Consider the following 22749-nt stretch of genomic DNA (forward strand, 5'->3'; position numbering starts at 1 on the left):
CTTTGTTCTTTGAACTTTGGCTGAATGTACACCTCACTTCATCTGGAACCAGTTTGTTTACACTTAAAAAGTTGAAGAACAGATTTCTAGTCTAAAATCACCAGAAGATGAAACTAAATTGGGACTGGAATTTTAAATATCATCTGGAGTATTACACACATAATGAAATTTCAATTCTCGAGGCGGAGTAGCAGTAGGGCGCTAAAACTAACAGTTATGACCGTTGGTGCTGCTTGTCGAAGGAAATGGTTTCTCCATTTCATCATCTTAGGGCTTGCATCCCCGATGGCCAAGCTTGCAAGCCACGAGTCATCTTGAAGAAACACTCCTTTCTTCTTTGGAGAAGGAGCTTTCGTCGATGGCTGGCTGCGAAAAGAAAATTACAAGAATACCAAAATATTTAAATTAAATTTCCTATATATCATGAGATAAAAATTATCGAGTAATCGATTTAGCGTTCTAATCAAAAGAAAAAAAGTTACTAACAAAAGATACGCCCAACTAAATTTTCCAAATGTGGAAAGCAGACAATATTGGTGGTGGTGTGAAAAAAAAAAGAAGGAAAAGTTGGAAAGGAGGAAGAATACCTGCTACTACTTTATCTTCCCTCCTTTTAACTAGTTTTATCTCAACTAGCAACTTTATTACTACGAGCAAAAAATAAGTCTTGTCTGCCTATAATGCCCCTCGTTACTAAGTGAGGTAGTTTATGAGACATATTTGATTCCTCAGTGAGGTAGAATTATGACATGAAATTAAGCACCATATGTGCAAATTTGTCTTGCTTAGTTGAATCAAGAGAGTCAATTTGGTCACGTCAAAGGTCAGCAGCACGTCCAAAAGTGCAGAGGCACAAAGCATAAAACCGATTCTTCATTAGTTGATGCTTTTAAAAAGCCATTTGTGAGATAATTTTAAAGAATAGCTGAGATTTTATTTAGTTTAAAAAGAGTGCTCTGCTGCTTTTTCATACAGTTTGATCATTAGAAGGGGGGAAAAAAGAGGGATTTTAGATATTTTAGATATTCATCTCTCAAATATTTCCGTAAGTAGAATTATACACCGGCTTTTATCAAAATGTCGGGGATGATCAATACATATTGTTAATGATCTTGATAGTCGAGTTTTTTTAGCTTATGAAAAAGAGTGCTCTGTTGCTTCTTCATACAATTTGATCATCAGGAAAAAAAAGGGATTTTTCGATGTTTTAGATATTTATCTCTTGAATATTCCATTATCAAAAAGTCAACTATGGTCAAAACATATTAATTAATGGTCTTTTTTGTCTCGCTAGGATATATTAATGATCAAGTCTATATGTATTACGTCAGTAACATATTGACTAGATGTATGGTGTGAGACATCCTTCAAATTATAAGAAGTGTTTTTAAAAATATCTTTCTGTCGTCAAATCAAAATATACGGCTGGCATGACACGCCGCCCCCAAATCATCAAAAGTGTTTTTGAAATATCTTTTTGTCGGTCAAATCAAGATAAATGCCTGACACATCCTACAAATCATTAAAAGCATTCTTAAGAAAGATATCTTTTTATCATCTAACATAAACATTTTCAACTCCCTAAAATCTAAAACTTTCTTGAACTTTTAGTTTTTCTACCTTACCTTGGCACTGAATCAGGGCAAAATGTGATGGTGTAATCAGCACCAGAGCAAGTGAAGGTGGACGTAGCATCATCATACGCATAACTGTAAGATCTCGGACACGCAGATTTGAACATCTCAGAGTACACGGATGGCTGACACGTGTTCGGGTTCGCAAACTCGCCGCTGCAGCAGTACTTCGGCGTACCGAACGCCTCGCAGGCACTCCGGCATCCATCTCCAGCCGCTAGTTTAAGTTCATTAGGACATTGACGGTTCAGATCGGCCGCACATCCGGTGGCTGCGCACACGCCGGTGCCGCCGTTAGCAACCACGAGCACCGGCATGTTGTACCTAATAGTAGAAGTAAAAAGGGGTTAATGCATACACATCCCATATATTATGCATTTATTATGGAGTTACCTATTCATTATCTCTAAAAAAAATTATTGGCACATTAATTAAGCTTCTGATCTTGAAAAAATAATACTTTTGGTGGTTGTATCTATCACGCAAACGTAACGAGGAGATTCTCTAATTAATATTTCAATATGTTGATTCTTGTTTTATGAGAGTTAAATATATGAAACAAAAATCAGCGGGAATCATTCTGCATGGGAGCAGATATTCTGATATCTACATTAGAGAATGATTGAATCTTAACCATTCATAATAATTAAAAGAACAGTTGTGATTCGACCATCCAAGTGAGATGACTGTAACATTTTATATTGGATCTCAGCCATTCAAAAGTAATGAAAGGAGGGTTCAGATTCAACTATCCCAATTGTAGTACAAGTACACGTAAAAAGGAGAGATAATTCTGTTAGGATATTCTAATTAAAAAAAAAAAGTTAAAAGGCTTTGTTTAGCAACCCAACAAAAGCCAGGCCAGAGTTGGTCGAGATCGGGGGAAGATCAATTCTGGCCTGGTTTTAACAGCTGAAAATAGCTTAAGAAAAGTCTAGGCCAATTCTAGTCGGACTTTTCCCAAACACAAAATGGATTAATCTACTTGGCATAGTTTTAATGAGTTGCCAAAACAGCCCCTAAGAATATATAAATATGTTGCACTCGGTATATATGCAACTTACCCCCTTACTTCTCGAAAAAATGCAAGTAACCCAAAATACCAATTAAACTCACGTACCCATCAACAAGGCTAACATCATAAAAATCCTTCCCATCATCCCCGTCAAGCTTAAACTCCGCCAACGTCGCCGGAGGCGTAGCTCCGGCGCCATTACACTCAATCTGATTCGACCCGCAATCCCCGGTGGTACAATTCCCCCGACCCGATCCATCAAATGTGCATCCGGCTCGCGCCCAGAACCGCCCAGCCCAGCCCGACGGAGCCTTCAACGTCCGGGTCTCACCGGCATTCAGAACAAAGCCCGTGCACCCCATCGGGTCGCTGCCGGCATTCGACAGCACGCCGGGCCAAACTGTATAGTCACACTCGTTCACTATAGTGAAGGTGGAAGATAGAACTCTTTCTGTACAAAGGAGGAGGAGGAGGAGGAGGAGGAGGAATTGAGTCATGGTTGAGTATTTGAGAATTGAGGAGGAGATGAGAGAATGAAGGATTTGTTTTGTGGGGGGGTGGGGGTGGGGGGTTACTTAAGAGAGGGCGAGGTGCTGGAAGCGGAGGAATTGATGGGGCCATAAAATGATGGTAGTGACAAATGGGAGTGCAACTAACTTTGGAGGGATTGGATAAAATACAAAATTGGGGTTTTGTAGTTTTTTTAGTTGATGGGACACGTGACAGACCTTTGTGATGGAGTTCGACCGCTGAAAATTTTTGTGCAAGTGGCTGAAATCAAAGCGAGGAATTAAGCAGGTACAGCTCTCAATTTTGAACCAGTTACAAAATTGATTGACCGACGGCTCAGCTGTAAACTGAAATGTCAAGTGGGGGTGAGTCTGAAATATTTCATTCTATTCTAGAAATTCTGGTGCAGGTGATGCACGCGTGTAGGGCGTCCACATGCGCTTCGGGTCGGAACCCCAGGCTCGCTTGGCTTCGAGCCCGGGTCCGGACCGAGGTGGTGAAGCTCTATCTGGACTAGCCTCGTCCGATTATATATATTTATAATTATATTTTTATATATATAATCGTAGCATGATATAATCATTAATATATGCTTAATATACTTACATATACATTTCTAATGTATACTATATATAATTATAGTATGATATGGTTATTAATGTATACTTATATATACTTACATATAATATATAACTATATACTAGTATGTAAGTATATATTAATACATACGTATATAGATATAATAAGATTAATCTAAATTTTTTATCAAATTTTAGCTAAAAAATCAAAAAACAATCCGGGCCAGCACGGTTTGGCCCGGACCCAAGCCCGGCCCAGACAACCCGGGTCCGGATCTAGGCTAGGCATTTGCCCCGTCTAGACCCGGAAATTTGGGACGGACCGGGCCGCCCGTTTGGATAGGACTACACACATGACATAAAAATATGATAATGTTTTTATGTTGATTTTCAAAGGCGATGACATTTATGTTGATTTTCTCAAGTGCAATGACATTTCCGTCGTTTTTTTGCAAGAGCGAAAGTATTTTCTCTTCTTTTCTTTTTCTTTTCAAGCTGTAAGGGCATTTTTGAAATTTCTAAAAGCTTAACAAACAACCAAACAGGAGGCTTTTTCATTCTCAAACAGAAAAGAAGGGAAAAAAGGGTGAGTTTTAAAGCAATGGCACTAAAATATATGCATATTAGGATTCAAACCATTAACCATAGAACATATGACATATATTATGCTCTCCAAGCTTTTCTCGTGTAAAGCTGTATTAATGAATCGGATAAGGGATAAAAACTTTCCGATAGACTCTAGATGAGCCAAATCCTTCACATTCCTTTATTTACAAAAGCATTTCCCTCATCATCCCCACTACTTTTTTCTTTACTCGGAAAGCATATGCGCAGTAGAGAGTTATATATATGAGATTAATGAGTATCCTTGTCATAGGAGGAGATTTCCTCCTTGACGTCTATGTGGCATAATCTCCATCATCCTCATAAAGTAGGAGAGAGTGTGTGAGTTGGTGGGGATTTATGCTTACTTTATGAGGATGGTGCGGATTGTGTCACATAAGCCACAAAGAGGGAAATCTCCTCGTATGACAATGATACTATATATATATACGGTTTTTCTATAGAGTGCCCTTGGGCACTCTATAAGAGAGGAGAGAGATAAAGAGAAATGAATGAGGAGGGGGGGGCCCTGATTTGCATTGGGATCCTCTCTTCATTCATTTCTCTCTATCTCTCTCCTCTCTTATAGAGTGCCCAAGGGCACTCTATAGAAAAACCGATATATATATATATCAAACTTTCAAGCTTTAAAGGCTCATAGAGTCTCAAGTTTGAATATTTTAGGCACAGAGTTTTCTAAGTGAACTTATCTGATTCATACACAGTGGCTATCCCAGTCACATGTCTTATGTTTGCAATTAATTTGAACCTCGCATTTTTTTTCGTTATCCATTTGCATCTTCAAATGCGTCTCTTCTCTAATATAAGCACAGAAAGAGGGTGTTTGGATTAAACAACTAAACCCCTCACATTGTTTAGGTTTTTTTTCAGTGGAACGTGGAGGGTTCTCTGTTTAGTACCTCGTATTTAAAAGGGGACGTCATTTGAGTAACTGAGTTATGCCACTATGCTTTCCTCCATAACGACGAATGGTGCATATTTTCAATTTGAAAACCAAATTTTATATTTGTATTTTTAAATATTCCATCCCGAGTATCAATTGTAGTCTTGACCCTAGAGCCGTGATGCTTATAGTTGGGCCTCAAATAGCCTGCACCCCTCTCCATTAATTGGGCCGGACCAACCCTCCTTTGATTTCCTTGTGTCCCTACTCTGAAGCACTAGAAATGAAATCTCTTTTACTATGGGCATTGTCTTTCTTTTCATTTCTTTTCTGTCACAGTAGGATTTTGGATGTGCATTGTCTTTCCTTTTGCTTATAAAGGAAGAATTTATCATACTTTTCAGAAGAGAAATTTTTATGGACGCTTAATAATTTTGAAATTTTTATTGATTATAAGATATTGGGTGTTTGGAAATTTTGAAGGGATAATTTTGGTAAGAAAGAATAGATGTATGACAAAGAATAATGAAGTAAGACTAAGGGAAAGTTTGGTATTATTTTTTTAGGGTGCTTCCGTTCATTTTTTTCAAAAAGCACCTAATAACGGTCTTTAGCGAAATTTTTTTGACATGCTTATTAAAATTTCTTCTGCTTTTAAGGATATGCTTTTAGAAGCAAACTTAAGATACTTTTTAAAGTAGATTTTTGTTTTATTTTTTGGTTTATTTATCATATGTATTTTTTATCTTTTACCAATGATCATTAAGCACAATACTATCAAATAACTTAAGTGTCTTTTTAAGCACTTTTTTATATTTGATTACCAAATAACTATTTTAGCAGTTTATACAAGTTGCTTGTGTAAACTTATAAGCTCCAGCAGTACCAAACTAAACCCTCACTCTTTGACTCAGCCATCATTTTGGTCCCCCCAAACAAAGAAGATATATATACTAGGGATAACTAAAATCATTATAATAAATAATTTGTTATATAAATGAGTCACTGGCTCACGTTTACATAGAGAAATAGGGGAAATGAGAAGATCTTCTCTTTTCTTTTTCTGTTTTTCAAAACAAATTGGTTCAGTTCACTTTCGGAATAAAACTTTTTTTATAACTGAATCCTAGTCTTCACCGATTTCGTTTTCGATCAGCACGATATGTTGTTGCGAAAAAAAAGAGCCATGCCATGTGTGAAGTTGCTTTGGTCGCCATGCTTGTGAGTTCAATGGCTTTCGAGTCTCAGCAATCTTCATCATCTGAGTCACAATGTCTCCAGATTTGCTTCTTTTTTTTTTTGGCTTCGCATGTGTTCTTGCTCCGAGGAGAGCCAACACAAGGACCCTGTCCTTTATCCTGTCCCAAATTTGCACCTTGTCTCCACCGTGACCCTTTAACTAACATAGAGCAATTTCTCCTCCGCACGCCACGCCAACACCCCCCCCCCGCCCCCCCCCCCCTCCCCCCAAAAAAAAAAAAAAAAAAAAAAAGAGTAACAATGGATTACGGTTTTCTTTCGTAGAACTGGGAAAGAATACTGGACTTCATATCCGATCTACAAACGTTTTAAGCTAAAGTTTTGTCGGTTGCAATCTATGAAATCGACCTTTCTTTTTTCTCCCTTGATCATTTGGAAACAAACATCCCGTTCATCTCTACAGGCTCTTGTTACTATTGAATACTGATACTAGCATCAGCCAGCACAATTTCCCAAACCCGCTAACAAAAGTCCATTAATTACAAATTTTTAAACAAAACTAGCAAAATTTCCCCGACTAATCTCTCACCAATCACAGATTTATAAAGAAACAGTCCCCCAGGAAAAAAAAATTCCAAATTCACTTCCTAAAAAACCAACACCCCAACCTCCTTTCCCTCCGTCTCCCTCTCTCTCTCTCTCTCTCACCTGTCACGTGCTTTCCTTCTTACCATGAAACGCAGTCCTAACACAACTTAATTTAGTTAACCAGGATCTACTCCTAAATTTAATTAAAATATTTTCCCTAACAACTTCTTATCCCCCCTCTTATAAATAAACCATCTCTCTCTCTCTCTCTAAACCTCTCTCTCTCTCTCTCCCCTCACAATGGCAAAATCTCTCTCACTCCTCCTCCCTCCTCTCCTCCTCCTCCTCCTCCTCTCGAAACCCCCGACAACCACCTCCACCTCCTTCACCTTCACCAACAACTGCCCCTACACGGTCTGGCCCGGGATCCTCTCCAACGCCGGCACCGCCCCCTTCTTGGGTCCGTCGACTGCAACGGCAACGGAGCGGTACCGCCGGCCACCCTCGCCGAGTTCACCCTCAACGGCAATGCTGGCCTCGATTTTTATGATGTCAGCCTCGTTGATGGCTTCAACGTGCCCATGTTGGTGGTCCCACAAGGCGGTGGCGGTAAGCTTAAATTATGGATCAAATGTAATCAATTAAGGCTTGTGTAAACTCTAAGTGGATAGGAGATTTTCTCCACCAATTTTCTTATTTATTTATTTTTTATTTTGAGGTTCTCACTATCGTATTATACAAATCAAGGCGCGCATAGCAAAGATATATATCTTTAAACATGTTAATACGACTCCCAAAACAAACTTAATAAGTTCTTTATCAACTTAAGTTTGTTCGAACTTTACTCAATATAGTCTACGAGAAATAATGTGCTTGGATATCGATGCTTTGTTCTCCTAATAGTACTTACACAAATGAAAACATTTGTCTTATATATAGAAGGCTTCGTATAGGAGTCCTACTCTAGAAAAAAAAATAGATCCCAAAAGGGATAGTCAGACTAATTTACCTCCGCAATTATGGTTGTTAAAATATAAAATGATAACCATCAATTCTCATCACAACATTAAAGTTTTAAGTTAATTTAGTCAGAGGGACTTTAAGAATCGTCGTCATCGATAGAAGCGTCCTCTGATGACGGTGGCAGCACATTACACCCTCTCATTTTCTTTAAAGTCACGAAGATTACTAATCAAGTTCGACTTCTCCAACAGGAAACGGGTGCGGGGCAACAGGCTGCCTCGTCGACTTGAACGGGATTTGTCCGGGGGATTTGAGGGTTTTGGGGGGCGACGGAGGGACCGTCGTCGCGTGCAAGAGCGCGTGCGAGGCGTTCGGGTCGCCGGAGCTCTGCTGCAGCGGGTCGTTCGGGAGCCCGACCACCTGCACGCCGAGCTCGTACTCGCAGTTGTTCAAGAACGCGTGCCCGAGGGCGTATAGCTACGCGTACGATGATCTGACTTCGACCTTCACTTGCGCGGGGGCCAGCGGTTACGCCGTTACGTTCTGCCCGAGTACCATGAGGTATACGTTCAAGCGTTTAATTAGTAGAAACTTAGATATATGAGCAATTTATTAAAGGAAAAAAAACTCATTTTATCAATGGGCATCGCAGATGTCTCCCTTCACGACTTCGATTAATTAGTATATTATTCTTAATATTACACATGACTATGATCTGCAATATAGGAGATTGGATGTGTTTCAATTATAGGAGGAGAAGCACACTGGTCACTCTTTTATATATATAATTATTTTTAAAAATAGCGTTTATTTATTGAACTTATCCGTAAAATAACACTTTTTCCATTAAGTTATTTTTAGATTCTCGATCGTCATCTTATGCGAAGCCAATACTAAAAAATATATATATAAATAGTATAAACGATTACATAGCCATTTATTAAAAAAACTTTTATGTAATATTAAACTTGTTAATAATGAAAAGAACTGAACGAACATTTGTAAGAAAATAGCTCTTTTTTATTCCAGTAACTGTAAATAGAATTTGGATCCTCTCCACTATAAAAAAGTAGTGGAGAGACCACTACTTTTAATCTCAATAGTTAATTACTTAGTAGGCGGTTATGATATAATCTAAATCTAACACTCACCATACCCTCGTGTATTGCACTCATTCCTAATTTGCACTCAAAGAAAAAATCACAACCATCAACTAGATAATTAATGATTCTAATTATGTAGTGGTCCCTCCACTACTTTTTAGTTTGTCGAGAGGATCCGAATCATGCAAATAAGTTATAGACAAGGGTTGTATGTAATTTTCTCAATAAAGTAAATACACTATCATGTGAAAATTGAGAGTAGCACAAGTAATTTGAAGATTAATTTAGGGAGTAACTTTAGGTTGTCAGCTAACGCGATGATCTCGCCATAAAGGACTCCTCCTCCCATGGAAACAAACAGATGATGAAGTCGAATGAGGTTGGCCAAGTTCCTTGTAGAATAAAGTTGATGACGTGGATTGTAACCTACCATAATAGTTTTTTAGGGAAAAAGTTATTTGAGTTTTATGTCAACCTTGCATGAGGAGGAGTGATCATCATCATATGGGTAGTTGAAAATGAGAGTTTTCTAACTATTATGGGTCTTTGAACCTGATGGAGTCCCGGTACCCTAGAAATTAAGAATTCAGATCGATAGAAGGGTTTTTTTAAAAAAAAATTAATCCCTCTTTGTACTTTACCATTAATATTTTTTGACCTTCAAGCCCTCTACTTCCGTATATACCTAGTAAGTAATAATAATGATATGGAATAATTTAGTGAAAATAGATCCCTTTTAGTTTTGTTGTTGCAGATAGACCCCCTAAGTGATTTTTTGGAGTTATCTCCAAACATGCATTCACATGGGGTTTCGTCTACAACATTAGAACTGCAAGGGATCTATCAGCAAGAATGTTGTGTTCCATCTCTGATTTGATCTATAACAATATAATGAGAACATCATATCAATATTACTGAGGTTATTGATAAAACAAACGAATACAAAAATGAAAAATCGATGAAAACAGAATCTAGCGTGTATATGCTATCCTGCATCGATCGTTACTACCATAACAAATTCCTACTTCTCAAGCATCGCATAAATTTATTCACTCGTTAAATAAGCTACTGCCTTATTTTTTTTATTTTTTTTTCTCTTTTTTTTTTGCAGTGTAAAGTCATCAGGAGAGAATCATCAGCATGGATCCAAGGCCCCACTTATTAATGTTAATGAAACTATGGTGTTTTTGGGTGGACAAGATTTCATCAGCCATGCGGCCCATGCCTCTCCCATGTTCATCCGATTACTCCCCTTAACTATTTTGTCACTTTCGTCCTATTTCATGGGCCTAATTTAATTTATTTCCACGCCAATGGGCCCAGATCCACCGTCCGTTAACTTTCCAATTTTGTCCTTATGGAAAATAACCGAGGGTGGATATAAAAGTCGTAGCCAGAAGTTTTTAAGCCTTGCAGGGTTCTTGCTGAAGCTGAACAGATACTGAAAATGGAAGATAAAAGAAATGCGATATTTAATGGGAAGAGTAATGGATGTGGATTCATTTGGTCGGTGGTATATTTAATTAATAGGGTTTGGGTTTAATTGTACAATTTAGGATTAATTATCGATTTAATCTTGGATACTCGCATGCTTTGAGAGGATAACCACGTGGGCTCTGCGGGCTAATGCATATAAATAAATACAAAATGTCAAATAGTTTCGTAGAGAATTGTGATGAGATGGAGTATCAAATCTGTAAGATTCAATTGTTTTTAATTGGCTTTGGAGAGAATCCTATGAGTTTAACTTGAAGCGCAAACTTAGATGATTCAATTCAATGTTTTCTGCTTTTGCTTGTCTTTCTGTTTCGCTACAAGAATATTTTGACATACATTAGTGACTATTTTGGTATATAACAGCTAGCATAAGTCTTGGTATCCATTCTATATTTTGTAGAATTGTGGAAAGATGAGCGGTACATCATATAATGTGCAATGAGGTAGGATATTTATATTTCACTATTGAGTAGAGAAGATGATACCATCAGAATTGCAGTGTGCAAACACAGCATACCCCGGGCGCCCCGTCCGGGGGCGCGCCGTAACCCCCCCCACCCACTTCCACACCACCACCCCCCTCCTTTTTTGCTACAGCAAGTACTCCCAGAGTTTTAAAATGGCTACAGTGCTTTTTGGGGTTGCTACAGTTATAGCCTCTGTTACAGATTTTTTTAAATGCTACATTATTCCTGTGTGCTACAGCGACATTTTTTTTTCAAAAAAATGTTGCGGTATCCAGTTCCATGGTTACTACAGTAATAATGCTACAGTAAATAATGTTATATCATTTACTGCATTATGAATAGTAAAATTTTGGGTTCTCCCATTTATATAGAAGAGTAGATTTCAATATAAAGATTTGAATGTATAAGATAAACATGAGAGCACATGTCTAGAGTTCCTTTTGGGAGAGCCTTGTACACGGGCGAAACGTTGACTTTCCAAGAATGATCTTTGTAAACAAGCCATGTTTATATAGAATAATGGTCATTGATTGGTTGCCTTTTTGTTTATGACTATAATTTGACAATAATGTTTTTTATTTTTAAGGGGCTGTTTGGTTCGTTTCTTGATATAGGGAAATGCAATTCCATGTAAAGAAATATAAGTTTTGAGTTTTCCAAATTTTTTTTAAGAAATAGATTGTTTTGCTTTGGTTCGCATATAAAAAATGATGAGAAACCAATGTATTTATTTTTTTTGTGTTTGGTTTGCATAGAAAAAAAAAGGAAAACTTTTGTAAATAAAGCAGAGAAGGAAAAAAATCTGACGTGGCAGAGTTTTCATCAATTTCACTCGGTTGGGGAAGGAAATCGGAGAGGGAAAAAAATCTGAGCTGGTGACGATTTCAACAGAGTTTTCCCTCTTCCATTCGAGCGAACCAAAGCAGCACAAAGAAATGAACGGAAATAAAAAAAACTAACGTGGAGGGCTAAAAATCTGACGTGAAGGGGTTTTCTGAGTTTTCCACCCCTTATAATAGCGAACCAAACAGCCCTAAATGTAACAAATGACATCAGATTTGTCAGAAGATATGCTTTCTCTTGTTCTTTAATTTTTTTTGGTCTTCAAAAGTATTTGATCTGGATTTAGCATTTTAAGGTTCAAAGTAGGACTTGGGCCGACAAGTGTATTGCTCATTTTTACACAGCCCGCACCAGGACTTCTATGAATCTAGAGATGGCCTCAGATAAACAAGTACGGCATTTACTTGGCCCGTTATTCCCCTCACAGAATATTTTTAGTACATTTAAAATAATAATAATATTGCGAGGATAATTTAGTTTAACTTGCTATGGTCTTAGAATGTAATAATCCAAAAGGCTATATGGTGAGCTAAATTTTTAATAATTTGTTTAATTCTACTTGTTATTAACACCTATAAATTGTAACGGCATGTCTGAAGCTTGCCGTTGTGAAAGGGTATCGGATTAGAATTTAACAGTAAATACTCACAATGTCTTTCTGCCCACCAGCCAAATCAAAATTCGGCCAACCGGCAAATCACAATTGTAGAGTTGGTAGATCTACAAACCACAAGTATTTGAGTTCAAAACTTTAAATCTTTGTCAACATGCAAGCCACCATTATTGGAAAAAACATATGTTCATACTAGTTCAGGCTAGATTTAGTTTAAATTAGAAATGGCAATGACAATGTGTCAAATCTCAAGGCATTAATAGGAATTAAAATGATAAGCGTAGGGTTTGAATAACAAATGAATAATCACTCCTAGAGGAGGCAATGATGTGTCATACAACAAATATGCATATAGATTTGAGTTTTAGATGCAAAATAAACTCATTTATTTCTTGATGATCAAGAGAATGATGGGTATGAAGTAACTGCTCATAAAATGAGCTACTAAAAATAGAGTACTAAGAAATATAGTAGTAAAGTCCATACATATTAATATTACTAGCAATGTATGTCTCATCATAGCTTATCTTGCAAATCAGCCGCCACCTCACACCCGTTATTTCTTTCCAATAAGGGGGTGTTTGGTTGCATTGTTTTTGAGAAATGTTTTCTCAAAAAGTACAAACAATGGCATTTCTGTAATTAAGAGTTTTCTATAGATTTCTACAAACTGTGTTTGGTTCAAAAAAGAATTACAGAAATGTTTTCTGTAAAGTATAGAAAAGTACCAAAATTTATAGAAATTGATTTCCTTCTAAAATGGGCGAAAATCTCTTAAAAATATGACGCATTCATTATTTAAATAATAAAACTTATTAACACTTTTCTATAAATTTCTTACTTTTCTATAAAGTTGGTGATGTTTGGTTACATTTCTATAAATTATAGGAAATGTTGCTATTTTCCCCAAAGTTATGAGTCTTTTTCTTGTTTTGAACCAAACAAGCACAATACAAAAAATAAAAAAATTTGTACTTTTTAACTTCTCAAAACTTTTCCTATAATTTTTTTATGAAATACAAGGAAATCAAATTTTGGATGGAAAACATTTCCTATAATTTATAGAAATGTAATCAAACACCCCCTAAAATTTTAGTTATCCATAGATGAAATGGAAGTGCTGAATCCATCCTTAGCAAGGTCTGCCCGCAAAATTTATTTATTTTTTTATTTTTATTTTTTTGCCCCCTCGTTTGGCACTCGTAAATTACAATGTCCGGTGAGTGGAACAATCATAAATCTGTTTTAGCTTCTAGAAAGGTCAAGAAGCGAAAGGATTCTTTCGAAAAGCGATCACAAGNAACGACTAAATAGTCTCGACTTAAATCCCTCTCAAATTCTTGAAACGAACATTTCACTCTTCTATTTCAAAGGATAAAGGTTTACTAATTCAAAATAATACTCACTCCAAACGTAATCGATGTACTATAATTGATACTGAATAGTAAATTCATGTTCAATAATAAAGTGTTTGACAAATAAACGGCTTATGATCCCTCCTTGTTGTCACAAAATGACCAAAGGGTATTGTCAAAATGACCAAAGGGGTTGAAACGGGAAAATAGAGAGCTTTCAAACTTTCTTAAAAATTGAAGGGTATAATGGTCATTTACTATGCCAAACTATGACATTTACAAGCCACTAAAAATAAGTTGGATTACCCCCATCTTATTATCTATCAGCTTATAATCTTTACAAAACATGTCCTAGTGGCTTAGAGCAAGTCCAGCAACCTCCGATCTCTGCTCTCAAGGCCGACGTGGCGAAGGATGTTGCTTATCCCCCCTCCAGCAAGCTCTGAAGGACTCCCAAGCCCAGCTCCTATGGCCGACGTGGCGGTGGAGAAGTTCCGAGCTCCCAAGCGCTCCACAAATTTGTGGAGCGCTTCGGAGCTCCGAACTGGGCAGATTTTACACCCCCCCCCCCCCAAAGTTTTAATTGGGTGACGTTTCCGTTGAGATGTTGGCGTTCGGAGCGGAGAACTGGGTGGCTTGGGTCTGGTCGGAGACTGGTGGCTTGGTCTGGTCGGAGATGATGGTGGCGAAGAGGTCGACGACTGGCCTCCGCAAGCCGACGACGTCCCCGCCGTCGATGGAGAGGATTTGGGGTTTTGGTTGGGTCTGTCGAAGGGGTGGGGTTGGGGTTGTGGGTTGAGTTGTTTGGACGAAAAGGGGTGGGCTTGGGGTCTGTCGAAACTGAGATGAAGAGGGTTTTTGGAATTTTTTTTATTGGTTCGAAATTTGAGGTGAAAATGTTGATGAAGTTTGAGTTGAGCGAAATTTACCGTTGAACAGGAGAATGCACCGGTTGAAGATTGATGTTGATCAGTGTTTTTGAGAGGAAAATGTACCGTTGAAGATGGTGTTGATCAAAAATTTACCGTTGGAGACAAGATGAAAAATTCTCCCCGTTAAAAAAATTTAGCTGTTAAGATTAAAAAAATATCATGAACAGTAAAAAAACATCTATAAATTCATTTCACTTCAACACAAAAATCATCCCACACAACTCTCTCATAAAAAAACTCAATATTTCCCTATCAAATACAAATCCCATGGATCCCTCACAAAACTATTATTCGCCTCCTCTTACCGGTGAAGAATCAACCTTATACCCATCGTTCTATACAGAAGTCGTAGAGGAAGGTAACCCCATCGAGTTCTCGCAATCGGCAACACAACAAGTGTCATCCCAAGAAACACCGACCACAAAGAAGAAGAAGGCTTACACGCGGTCCGAAAATTGGACTGTCCACGAGGATAAGCTTCTTGTGTCTGCTTGGCTGAACACGAGCCAAGACGCCATCCAAGGTATGGGGCAACACAAAGATAAGTTTTAGCACAGAGCTAACGACTACTTTATCCAATACTCCACCGATCCAACGAATCGCACACCAAACCAAATGATGCACCGTTGGTCAACGATTCAACTATCTGTCAACAAGTTCTGCGGGTGCGTTGCTCAGATTGAAGGAAGACAAAGATCTGGTACGGGAATTATTGACCAGGTAAATATTTAATTATGTTTGATTATTTTTGCTCAGATTCAATATGTTTAATTATGTTTGATTATTCTAAAATTAACTCTTGTGTAGACTGCAGAAGTAAAAGAATTATACCAATCTCTTTATGGTAAACCATTCGTGTTTGACCATTGCTGGGTTGAGTTGCGTCATCATCAAAAGTGGATCCAACAAATGGAATCTTACAATAAGATTCGATCACAGCCGAGAAGAATCACAAACTCTGATTCCTCACCAAACAATTCCATGCCAGCGACCCCCATCGAGTTGAACATCGACTCGGATGATGTGTTAGTAAGGCCTGAAGGGAGGAAAGCAGCAAAGCTCAAGAGGAAACAAAATGTGGAAAACTCTGGATCCGCTACGTCCATCATGGGAGAGGCATTCGCGTGGATGAAGGAAACCACAAATCAAAAATTAGAGCTAAAACAAAACAAACAAGATGACGAGATCATGAAGATGGATCTCTCAACACTCAATCCAGTTAAACGACAGTACTTTAAAATGCGTCAGGCGGAGATATTGGAGAGGTGGATGTCTAAGGGTTCTTCCTAATTATCATATATTATCTTGTATTAGATTTATGATTGTACTCGCATCGCATCCTAATTAGTTCTTCCTAATTATCTTGTATTAGATTTATGATTGTACTTGAAGTTGAAAAATTTGGCATTTAATGAAAACAACTACTTTATTGAAAAGAAAATTGGCGCAGTACATAAAGAAACGTAATCCTCGTCGATGGATCCCTTGAGCTGCCACAGATGCTCAATCAAATCATTCTTTAGTGATTTGTGTGTTTGCGTGTTCCTGATCCGATGATGATTTTGGATAAACTCGGTTAGAGGCACCGTCTGCACATGAGAAGGTTCAACGACTGATATCGAATCATTAAAGTCGAAGTTGTTGTCCAATTGACAATCTCGTTCATCTTCAACGATCATGTTATGCATTATGATGCAAGCTGTCATGATGTCTTTCAGCACACTAGGTTGCCAGAAACGTCCTGGTCCACGAACAATCGCAAATCGAGCTTGCAACACGCCAAAAGCTCGCTCAACATCTTTTCTTGCGCTCTCTTGTTGTTGAGCAAAGTATTTATGCTTGTTTCCTCGCGGTGCTGGAATAGTCTTCACTAATGTGGACCACTCTGGGTAAATCCCGTCTGCGAGATAGTATCCCATATTGTACTCGTGGCCATTAACAGTATAGTTGCACGGTGAAGCTCTTCCCTCCGCAAGTTGTGCAAAAACCGGTGAACGATGTAGCACATTGAGATCATTGTGAGACACCGGCAGTCCAAAGAATGCATGCCATATCCAAAGATCTTTGCTAGCTACGGCCTCCAAAATAATTGTAGGTTCATGAAAATGCCCAGTATACATACCTTGCCAGGCGGTTGGACAGTTCTTTCATACCCAGTGCATGTAGTCGATGCTCCCAAGCATACCAGGAAAACCTCGTTGTGATCCTTCCTCGAGCAGGCGTGCAACGTCTTCATTAGTCGGTGAACGAATGTATTCCTCCCCAAAGATGTTGATAATCGATCGCACGAACCTCTTCACGCTCTTAAGCGACGTACTTTTACCGATCCGAACGTAGTCGTCAACGGCGTCAGCGGATGCTCCATATGCGAGCATCCGCATAGCTGCAGTAATCTTTTGAAGGCTAGATAGCCCTAACTGTCCCGCACCATTCCTCTTTTGGACGAAGTACTTGTCATGTTCGACGACAGCGTCGTGGATTCGAAGGAATAACGAACGCGACATTCTGAATCTTCGACGAAAATAATGAAGAGGATATGTTGGTGTGTCAGCAAAATAATCTTGGAACAACCGATTGTGGCCTTCCAGTCGGTATCGATGGAGCACGGTACGTCTTTTGTGTTGAACTGAAGTTGAACCTTTCCCTTGTTCTTCTTCCTCGACGGCAGCAGCTCCCATAAGAAAGAACGTCTTCATCATTTCATCATCGCTAGAGCTAGATGAGCTAGACATTTTGTTTTGGGAGACGATGGGTTGAGGTGAGAAGGCATCGAATTTTATAGGAATCAGTCGGTCAAAGTTTGCGATACCTCAAAGTTCGTGCCCAACCTCGAAGACCACGAGCTACCTCGAAGACCGCGAGCTACCTCGAAGACCGGGTGCGTTCCCTCGAAGACCGCGAGTTACCTCGAAGACCGTGTGCGTTACCTCGAAGCTACCTCGAAGACCGGGTGCGTTCCCTCGAAGACCGCGAGTTACCTCGAAGACCGTGTGCGTTCCCTCGCAGGGTACCTCGAAGACCATGTGCGTTCCCTCAAAAGCCGCGAGTTACCTCGAAGACCGTGTGCGCTCCCTCGAAAGCCGCGAGTTACCTCGAAGACCGTGTGCGCTCCCTCGAAGATCGTATCCAACGGTTAGACCAAGTGCAATGGCAAGGCAACTCAAAAATTATTACATCCAATAGCAAGGCAAATTGAAAGGCAAATGAAAAAGTTGGAGAGAGAAAGACAATGAAAGGCAAATTTTGCCTTTGTGTTAAATTTCTTGTTGGGCCCCGCGTGTCATAAAGTTTTTACAATTATTCTCACCTTGTTTTTAAATGACTGTTTTGATCAATAATTACTCGAAATTAATTTTTTATTTTTTCACCACTATTTATTATTTTTCAAGATCTATTAATAGAGCTTGAGTTTGTGTTATTTGGACAAAGCAAATAAAACTTAATTTTTTACTTAATTATCATGATTGAGTGATGTGGAGGAAAGATAAAGTGAAAAACTTTTTGAAAAATTAGTTGTTGTGGAATTGAAAGGCAATTGAAAAAGGCAAGTGATGTGGAAGGAGAATAAAGTGAGGTGGAAGGAGAGAGAAAAGCAATTTTTGCCTTGCCATTGAAGATGATCTTAGAAATAAAATACAAGAGGTTTAAATATATAATTAAAAGTAATGGGTAAAATATTAAAATAGAAGAGGGGTTTTTTTGATATTGTTGGAGCTCCTAACTAGGAGCTTGTTGGAGCTCCATAAAATAAGGAGATGCTCCCAAGGAGGATTTTTATAATTTTTTATACCAAAATGCTTGAGAGCTCTTGAGAGCTTGATGACTAGGACTCCCAACTGGGAGCTTGCTGGACTTGCTCTTATGAGCCACTTTGACAAATTCCTAAAAAACATGCTCTTAAACGAGCAATCCTCATGAAATGGAATAATGAATAGATATCACACTATTGGCTTTCAAATCAAAGCAGAAAAACAACCTTGTGAAGTTGGGAAAATAATTGAAAGAGGCCATATAGAGATCTCAATCAACCGTACAATAAGAGAGTTTCTAAAAGGGCTTGTGACTAAAAAGGAATATGCTTAATCATCAGCCAAATATACGTATGCTTCATATATAGTCGCCACATTATCATCATCGTCTTAAAGAAAAGCTCATGCCGAGAACAAGACCTTTTCACTTTTGACATAAATTCCTCAAGACCTTTTCACTAATTGTCGCCTAAGCCGTCCCTATTCTTATCAGTGGTAACAGTTTATAGCAAGTAGAATAAAAGTAGATAAGGTTTTAATATACCAGGCAACGCTTTATAGCAAAAGGAAAAAAAAAAGTTTAAAGAGAGAAATCAGATGCTCAACCTGCAAGTTTAAGCAGTCAAGCATATTACGCCAGCTCCAACATGTGGATAGCAAGCTCTCAACTACTTAAACTTGCATAAGCGGAGCATTTTGCTGAAAATAAAGCAAGGGAAAAAGAAAAAAAAACAAAAAGCTGTATTCCCCCTTTAAAAAATTCGACTACATAAGCGGAGCATTTTGCTGAAAATAAAGCAAGGGAAAAAGAAAAAAAAAACAAAAAGCTCAGATGCTCTAACTTTTTATGGGAGAAATCAGATGCTCAACCTGCAAGATTAAGCAGTCGAGCATATTACGACAGCGTATCGCTACTCCAAAATGTGGATAGCAAGCTTTCGGCGGAAAAAAACTTTGCTACGGAGAACCAAAATATGGAACCAATAGGAGGGACAAGTAAGGTGTCCCCCTCCTATTGAATAATGAATTGGCCATCATTATTATCCCTTCTATTGATCCCATATTTTGGATCCTTCAGGAATTTTTCACAGAAAAAATGTCAATTAAAAAGTTGCATTACCCCTTCAAAAAAATTCCACTACATAAGTGGAGCATTTTGCTGAAAATAAAGCAAGGGGAAAAGGGGAAAAACACAAAAAGCTAAGGTTGCTAAAACTACATTCTTTCACCTAAACATATGTTTTGTCTTTAGACCAAAGATCTGGGCATGCTTAAGCTTAATCTAGAGACATTGGAACATCACTCTACAAGAAGGTGGAGTATCAAGTAAATTTAAATCTAATGAAGCAAATGAACAGTAGCAAAAGTGAACTCACATGAAACACGTATATCACAAATAAAAGGTTCAAGTATAAGAAAATAACTTTAAACATAGTGCCGATAACAATGCATATCATTCTGTTAATAAACGTACAGAAGTTAGAAGGTCAATATAAAACATATATCACTGATAATAAAAGGAAAAAAAACAAGCTGCCAAACAAAAACGGCAAAAAAGGAAGAAACATAATTTATTTACAAAAAGCATGAAAATCAAACATCAAACAGAACAAAAAAGAGATTTGAGTTTAAAAAAACATTATTAAAAAAGGAGTAATTATCCCAATAATTTCGAGTCAGCTACCTGAATTCTATTCTTCCAATATGTTCAGTCAACTACTACACTTCATTAATATTAATAGAGTAATCCATAGAAATATGAATCACATGCAAAACAAATTTGTAAGGAGTAATAATCCTTATCATTATAATATCATGTCAAAACCCAAATGCATCCTTCAGAAGTTTGGTAAAAATAGTCTGCCAAATGAAATTTACCCCATAAAAAGTTGAGAAAGAAACATCAAGCAAAACCTTACAACACACAAGAAATTATTTCCTTAATAGGTAGATTATCAATGAATGATTATCAATGAATCAATATAATATCATCCAAAACATAAACCACAAGCACGACAACTGGAAGAATCTAAAAATAGTTTCATAAATTCCAAAAACTATTTGTATGAAATGATGAGTTACATTTTGAATCGAACTAAACAAACAAACATGATATTATTGTTAAGGTTTCCAAAAAACACTTATCAATTATAAGAAAACTATAATGAGCACAATTGACAAACTTTAAGAAATGCACAAACAATTGTATCATTAATTTGTTCACTAGCAATGAATAGGCATTTGTAATTCCAGGATAAAAACATATGCAAACACAATGAAGGGCCTAGAAGAAATGGAGCCATGTTAACCATAGGAAACATAGAGCAAAATAAAAACAATGCATCTACTCATAAAAATGGCCAAAGAACAAACATTTCTACAAAATAAATTCAGATGACGGCAAGCAAAAATAAGATCATGCATATAGAATATAGACTTAACAAAAGAATTATACACTAGGCCAAGAAAAACTAAACGAAAACATAAACAACCCACAAATAACTCTATGATCCTGTCCTGTTCGCATGATCACATCACCCACCATATTTTTTTCTGCTTATAAACAGGCAACCCTTTCTAGATGTAATAGCAAACTTAAACCCGCATCATACCACTCAATTTATGCATAATAATTTGCTAAACAATATAAGCACCAGCCATTCAACAACATAAATCAACAAGTAAAGAAGAATGCATGATTATTCAGAATAAGACATCAAGTGATAACCAAACCTTCCATATAAAAAGATGAGTTAAGAGACAGAAGAACATATATCCATCCCAGCAACAACCAAGCACATAACACAAGTAGCAAAAATTCAAAAGCATCATGATCCAGCAACAAATTATAGTAGCCCAAAAAAAACATTAAAGGATTAGAGATTCAAAAGGGTTAAAAGATCCTTTCACCCATTCATCTCCCTTCACGACCGAGGAGCCGTGCATCCCTCGCAAAGCCCGCTCCCCACAGTTGTAGCAAGATCCACCGCCCCCCGGCCGCCGCGCCGCTCCGTACCTCCGCCTCCGCCGCTTCGCGTACTCCCGCCACCTCCGTAGCCACCGCCGCATTCGGCAGCCCTCGCCATGTGCCACTCTCGCCGCGCAGGAGTAGCAACCACCTCCACCTCCACCTCCCTCCCGCCGCTGCCATAGCACCGCCACCGCCCGCCGCCGCCACGTCCACCGCCCTTCCTCCTCCGTACCGCCGCCGCTCCCATAACCGCCGCCTCCGTACCCGCCGCCGCTCCGTACCCCGCCACTCTCGATCCACGGCCACGCCATATCCTCCATCTCCGCGCCACCGTCGCCGCCCTGGACAGGGATCCATCGGGCCCGTGACGTCGACGGCCTTCTTGCGGCCGTCGGCCCTCGGAGACGATGTACTCGACGGACTCAGCCCTGCTCAGTCGGGATCTGAAGCCATCGGACTTGATCGAGGACTGGTGGACGAAAAGATCCTCGCTGCCGTCGTTAGGGCTGATGAATCCGAAGCCCTTGGTGCTGTTGAACCACTTCACGGTCCCCTCCAACCGATCGCTGGACTGGGCCATTGGATCGAGTAGAAGCGGCGGAGAAAACCCTAGTTCTAGGGTTTGAGAGAGACCGAGGAGAGAGAGGAGGTGAGGAAAACCCTAGGACGGAGATATTTTTTGGGAGAGGGAATGGAGTGACTTTATAGAGAAACGAACGGGTGTGGTTGGGCCTCGGGAAAGGTGAACCGTCGGATTTGATAGATGACTCTGAACCGTTGGATTGTGAGAAGAGGGCGATCTTGTCCGTACGTGGCTTAGTGCTTATCCTTTGGGAGTTTTTTTTTTTTTAGGGTTTTGGTGGGGACATGAACAGGTATTTATCGTTGATTAATGACAGTGAATAAGAATTATATGAGACTTTTTCCTTTCTCTTTCTCTTTTGGGATTGTTTGGTTCCTTTCTTTCATTTTCTAAAACTAATTTTCTTTTTCTTTTTTTGTATTTCTTTCACTTTTATAAAAAGTATTTATTGTGTTTATTTCATCAAAATATGAGCTGAAAATATTTTCCGTCACTTTTCGTAGTTTGGCTTAACTTTAAAAAAAAGAAAACAAATGATATGTGAATAGATTCCCTCATTTTCTAATGTTTGGTTCAAATAAAAAAAAATATAACTATGATCATGATGGTGTGCTTACCACCCTTATAGTATAAATTTATTT

General features: G+C 38.5%; 3 protein-coding genes and 1 pseudogene across 3 annotated transcripts; 1 reads left to right on the plus strand and 3 right to left on the minus strand.

The window, feature by feature from the left end:
- Window positions 45–3185, minus strand: LOC109820435 (thaumatin-like protein 1b). The gene is made up of 3 exons (XM_020386577.1): window positions 2755–3185; window positions 1626–1958; window positions 45–366 (listed from the first exon to the last, which is right to left on the minus strand). Exons 1-3 carry the CDS (start codon window positions 3144–3146, stop codon window positions 171–173), a joined length of 921 nt encoding a protein of 306 aa, XP_020242166.1. The 5' UTR covers window positions 3147–3185; the 3' UTR covers window positions 45–170.
- LOC109820436 lies at window positions 7317–10703 on the plus strand (annotated as a pseudogene).
- LOC109820437 lies at window positions 15823–17672 on the minus strand. The gene is made up of 2 exons (XM_020386578.1): window positions 17257–17672; window positions 15823–17222 (listed from the first exon to the last, which is right to left on the minus strand). Exon 2 carries the CDS (start codon window positions 16923–16925, stop codon window positions 16227–16229), a length of 699 nt encoding a protein of 232 aa, XP_020242167.1. The 5' UTR covers window positions 16926–17222; window positions 17257–17672; the 3' UTR covers window positions 15823–16226.
- On the minus strand, window positions 21479–22200 carry LOC109820789 (glycine-rich protein 2-like). Its single transcript, XM_020386987.1, is given in 4 exon segments — window positions 21479–21652; window positions 21654–21829; window positions 21879–21919; window positions 21921–22200. Coding segments are annotated over 4 exon segments (576 nt in total). The 5' UTR covers window positions 22106–22200.

Source organism: Asparagus officinalis, chromosome 8 (assembly GCF_001876935.1).
Source record: "Asparagus officinalis chromosome 8, Aspof.V1, whole genome shotgun sequence".
In the NCBI taxonomy this organism is placed as follows: Eukaryota; Viridiplantae; Streptophyta; class Magnoliopsida; order Asparagales; family Asparagaceae; genus Asparagus; species Asparagus officinalis.

Excerpts from the sequence above, each read along its gene's own strand:
- LOC109820435 (XM_020386577.1), bottom strand. The coding sequence starts at position 3,146 with ATGACTCAATTCCTCCTCCTCCTCCTCCTCCTCCTCCTTTGTACAGAA. Across the intron at positions 1,959-2,754 it reads GATGTTAGCCTTGTTGATGG|GTACAACATGCCGGTGCTCG; the intron begins GTACGTGAGTTT and ends TTCTACTATTAG. Across the intron at positions 367-1,625 it reads TGCCCTGATTCAGTGCCAAG|CCAGCCATCGACGAAAGCTC; the intron begins GTAAGGTAGAAA and ends TTCTTTTCGCAG.
- LOC109820437 (XM_020386578.1), bottom strand. The coding sequence starts at position 16,925 with ATGTATACTGGGCATTTTCATGAACCTACAATTATTTTGGAGGCCGTA.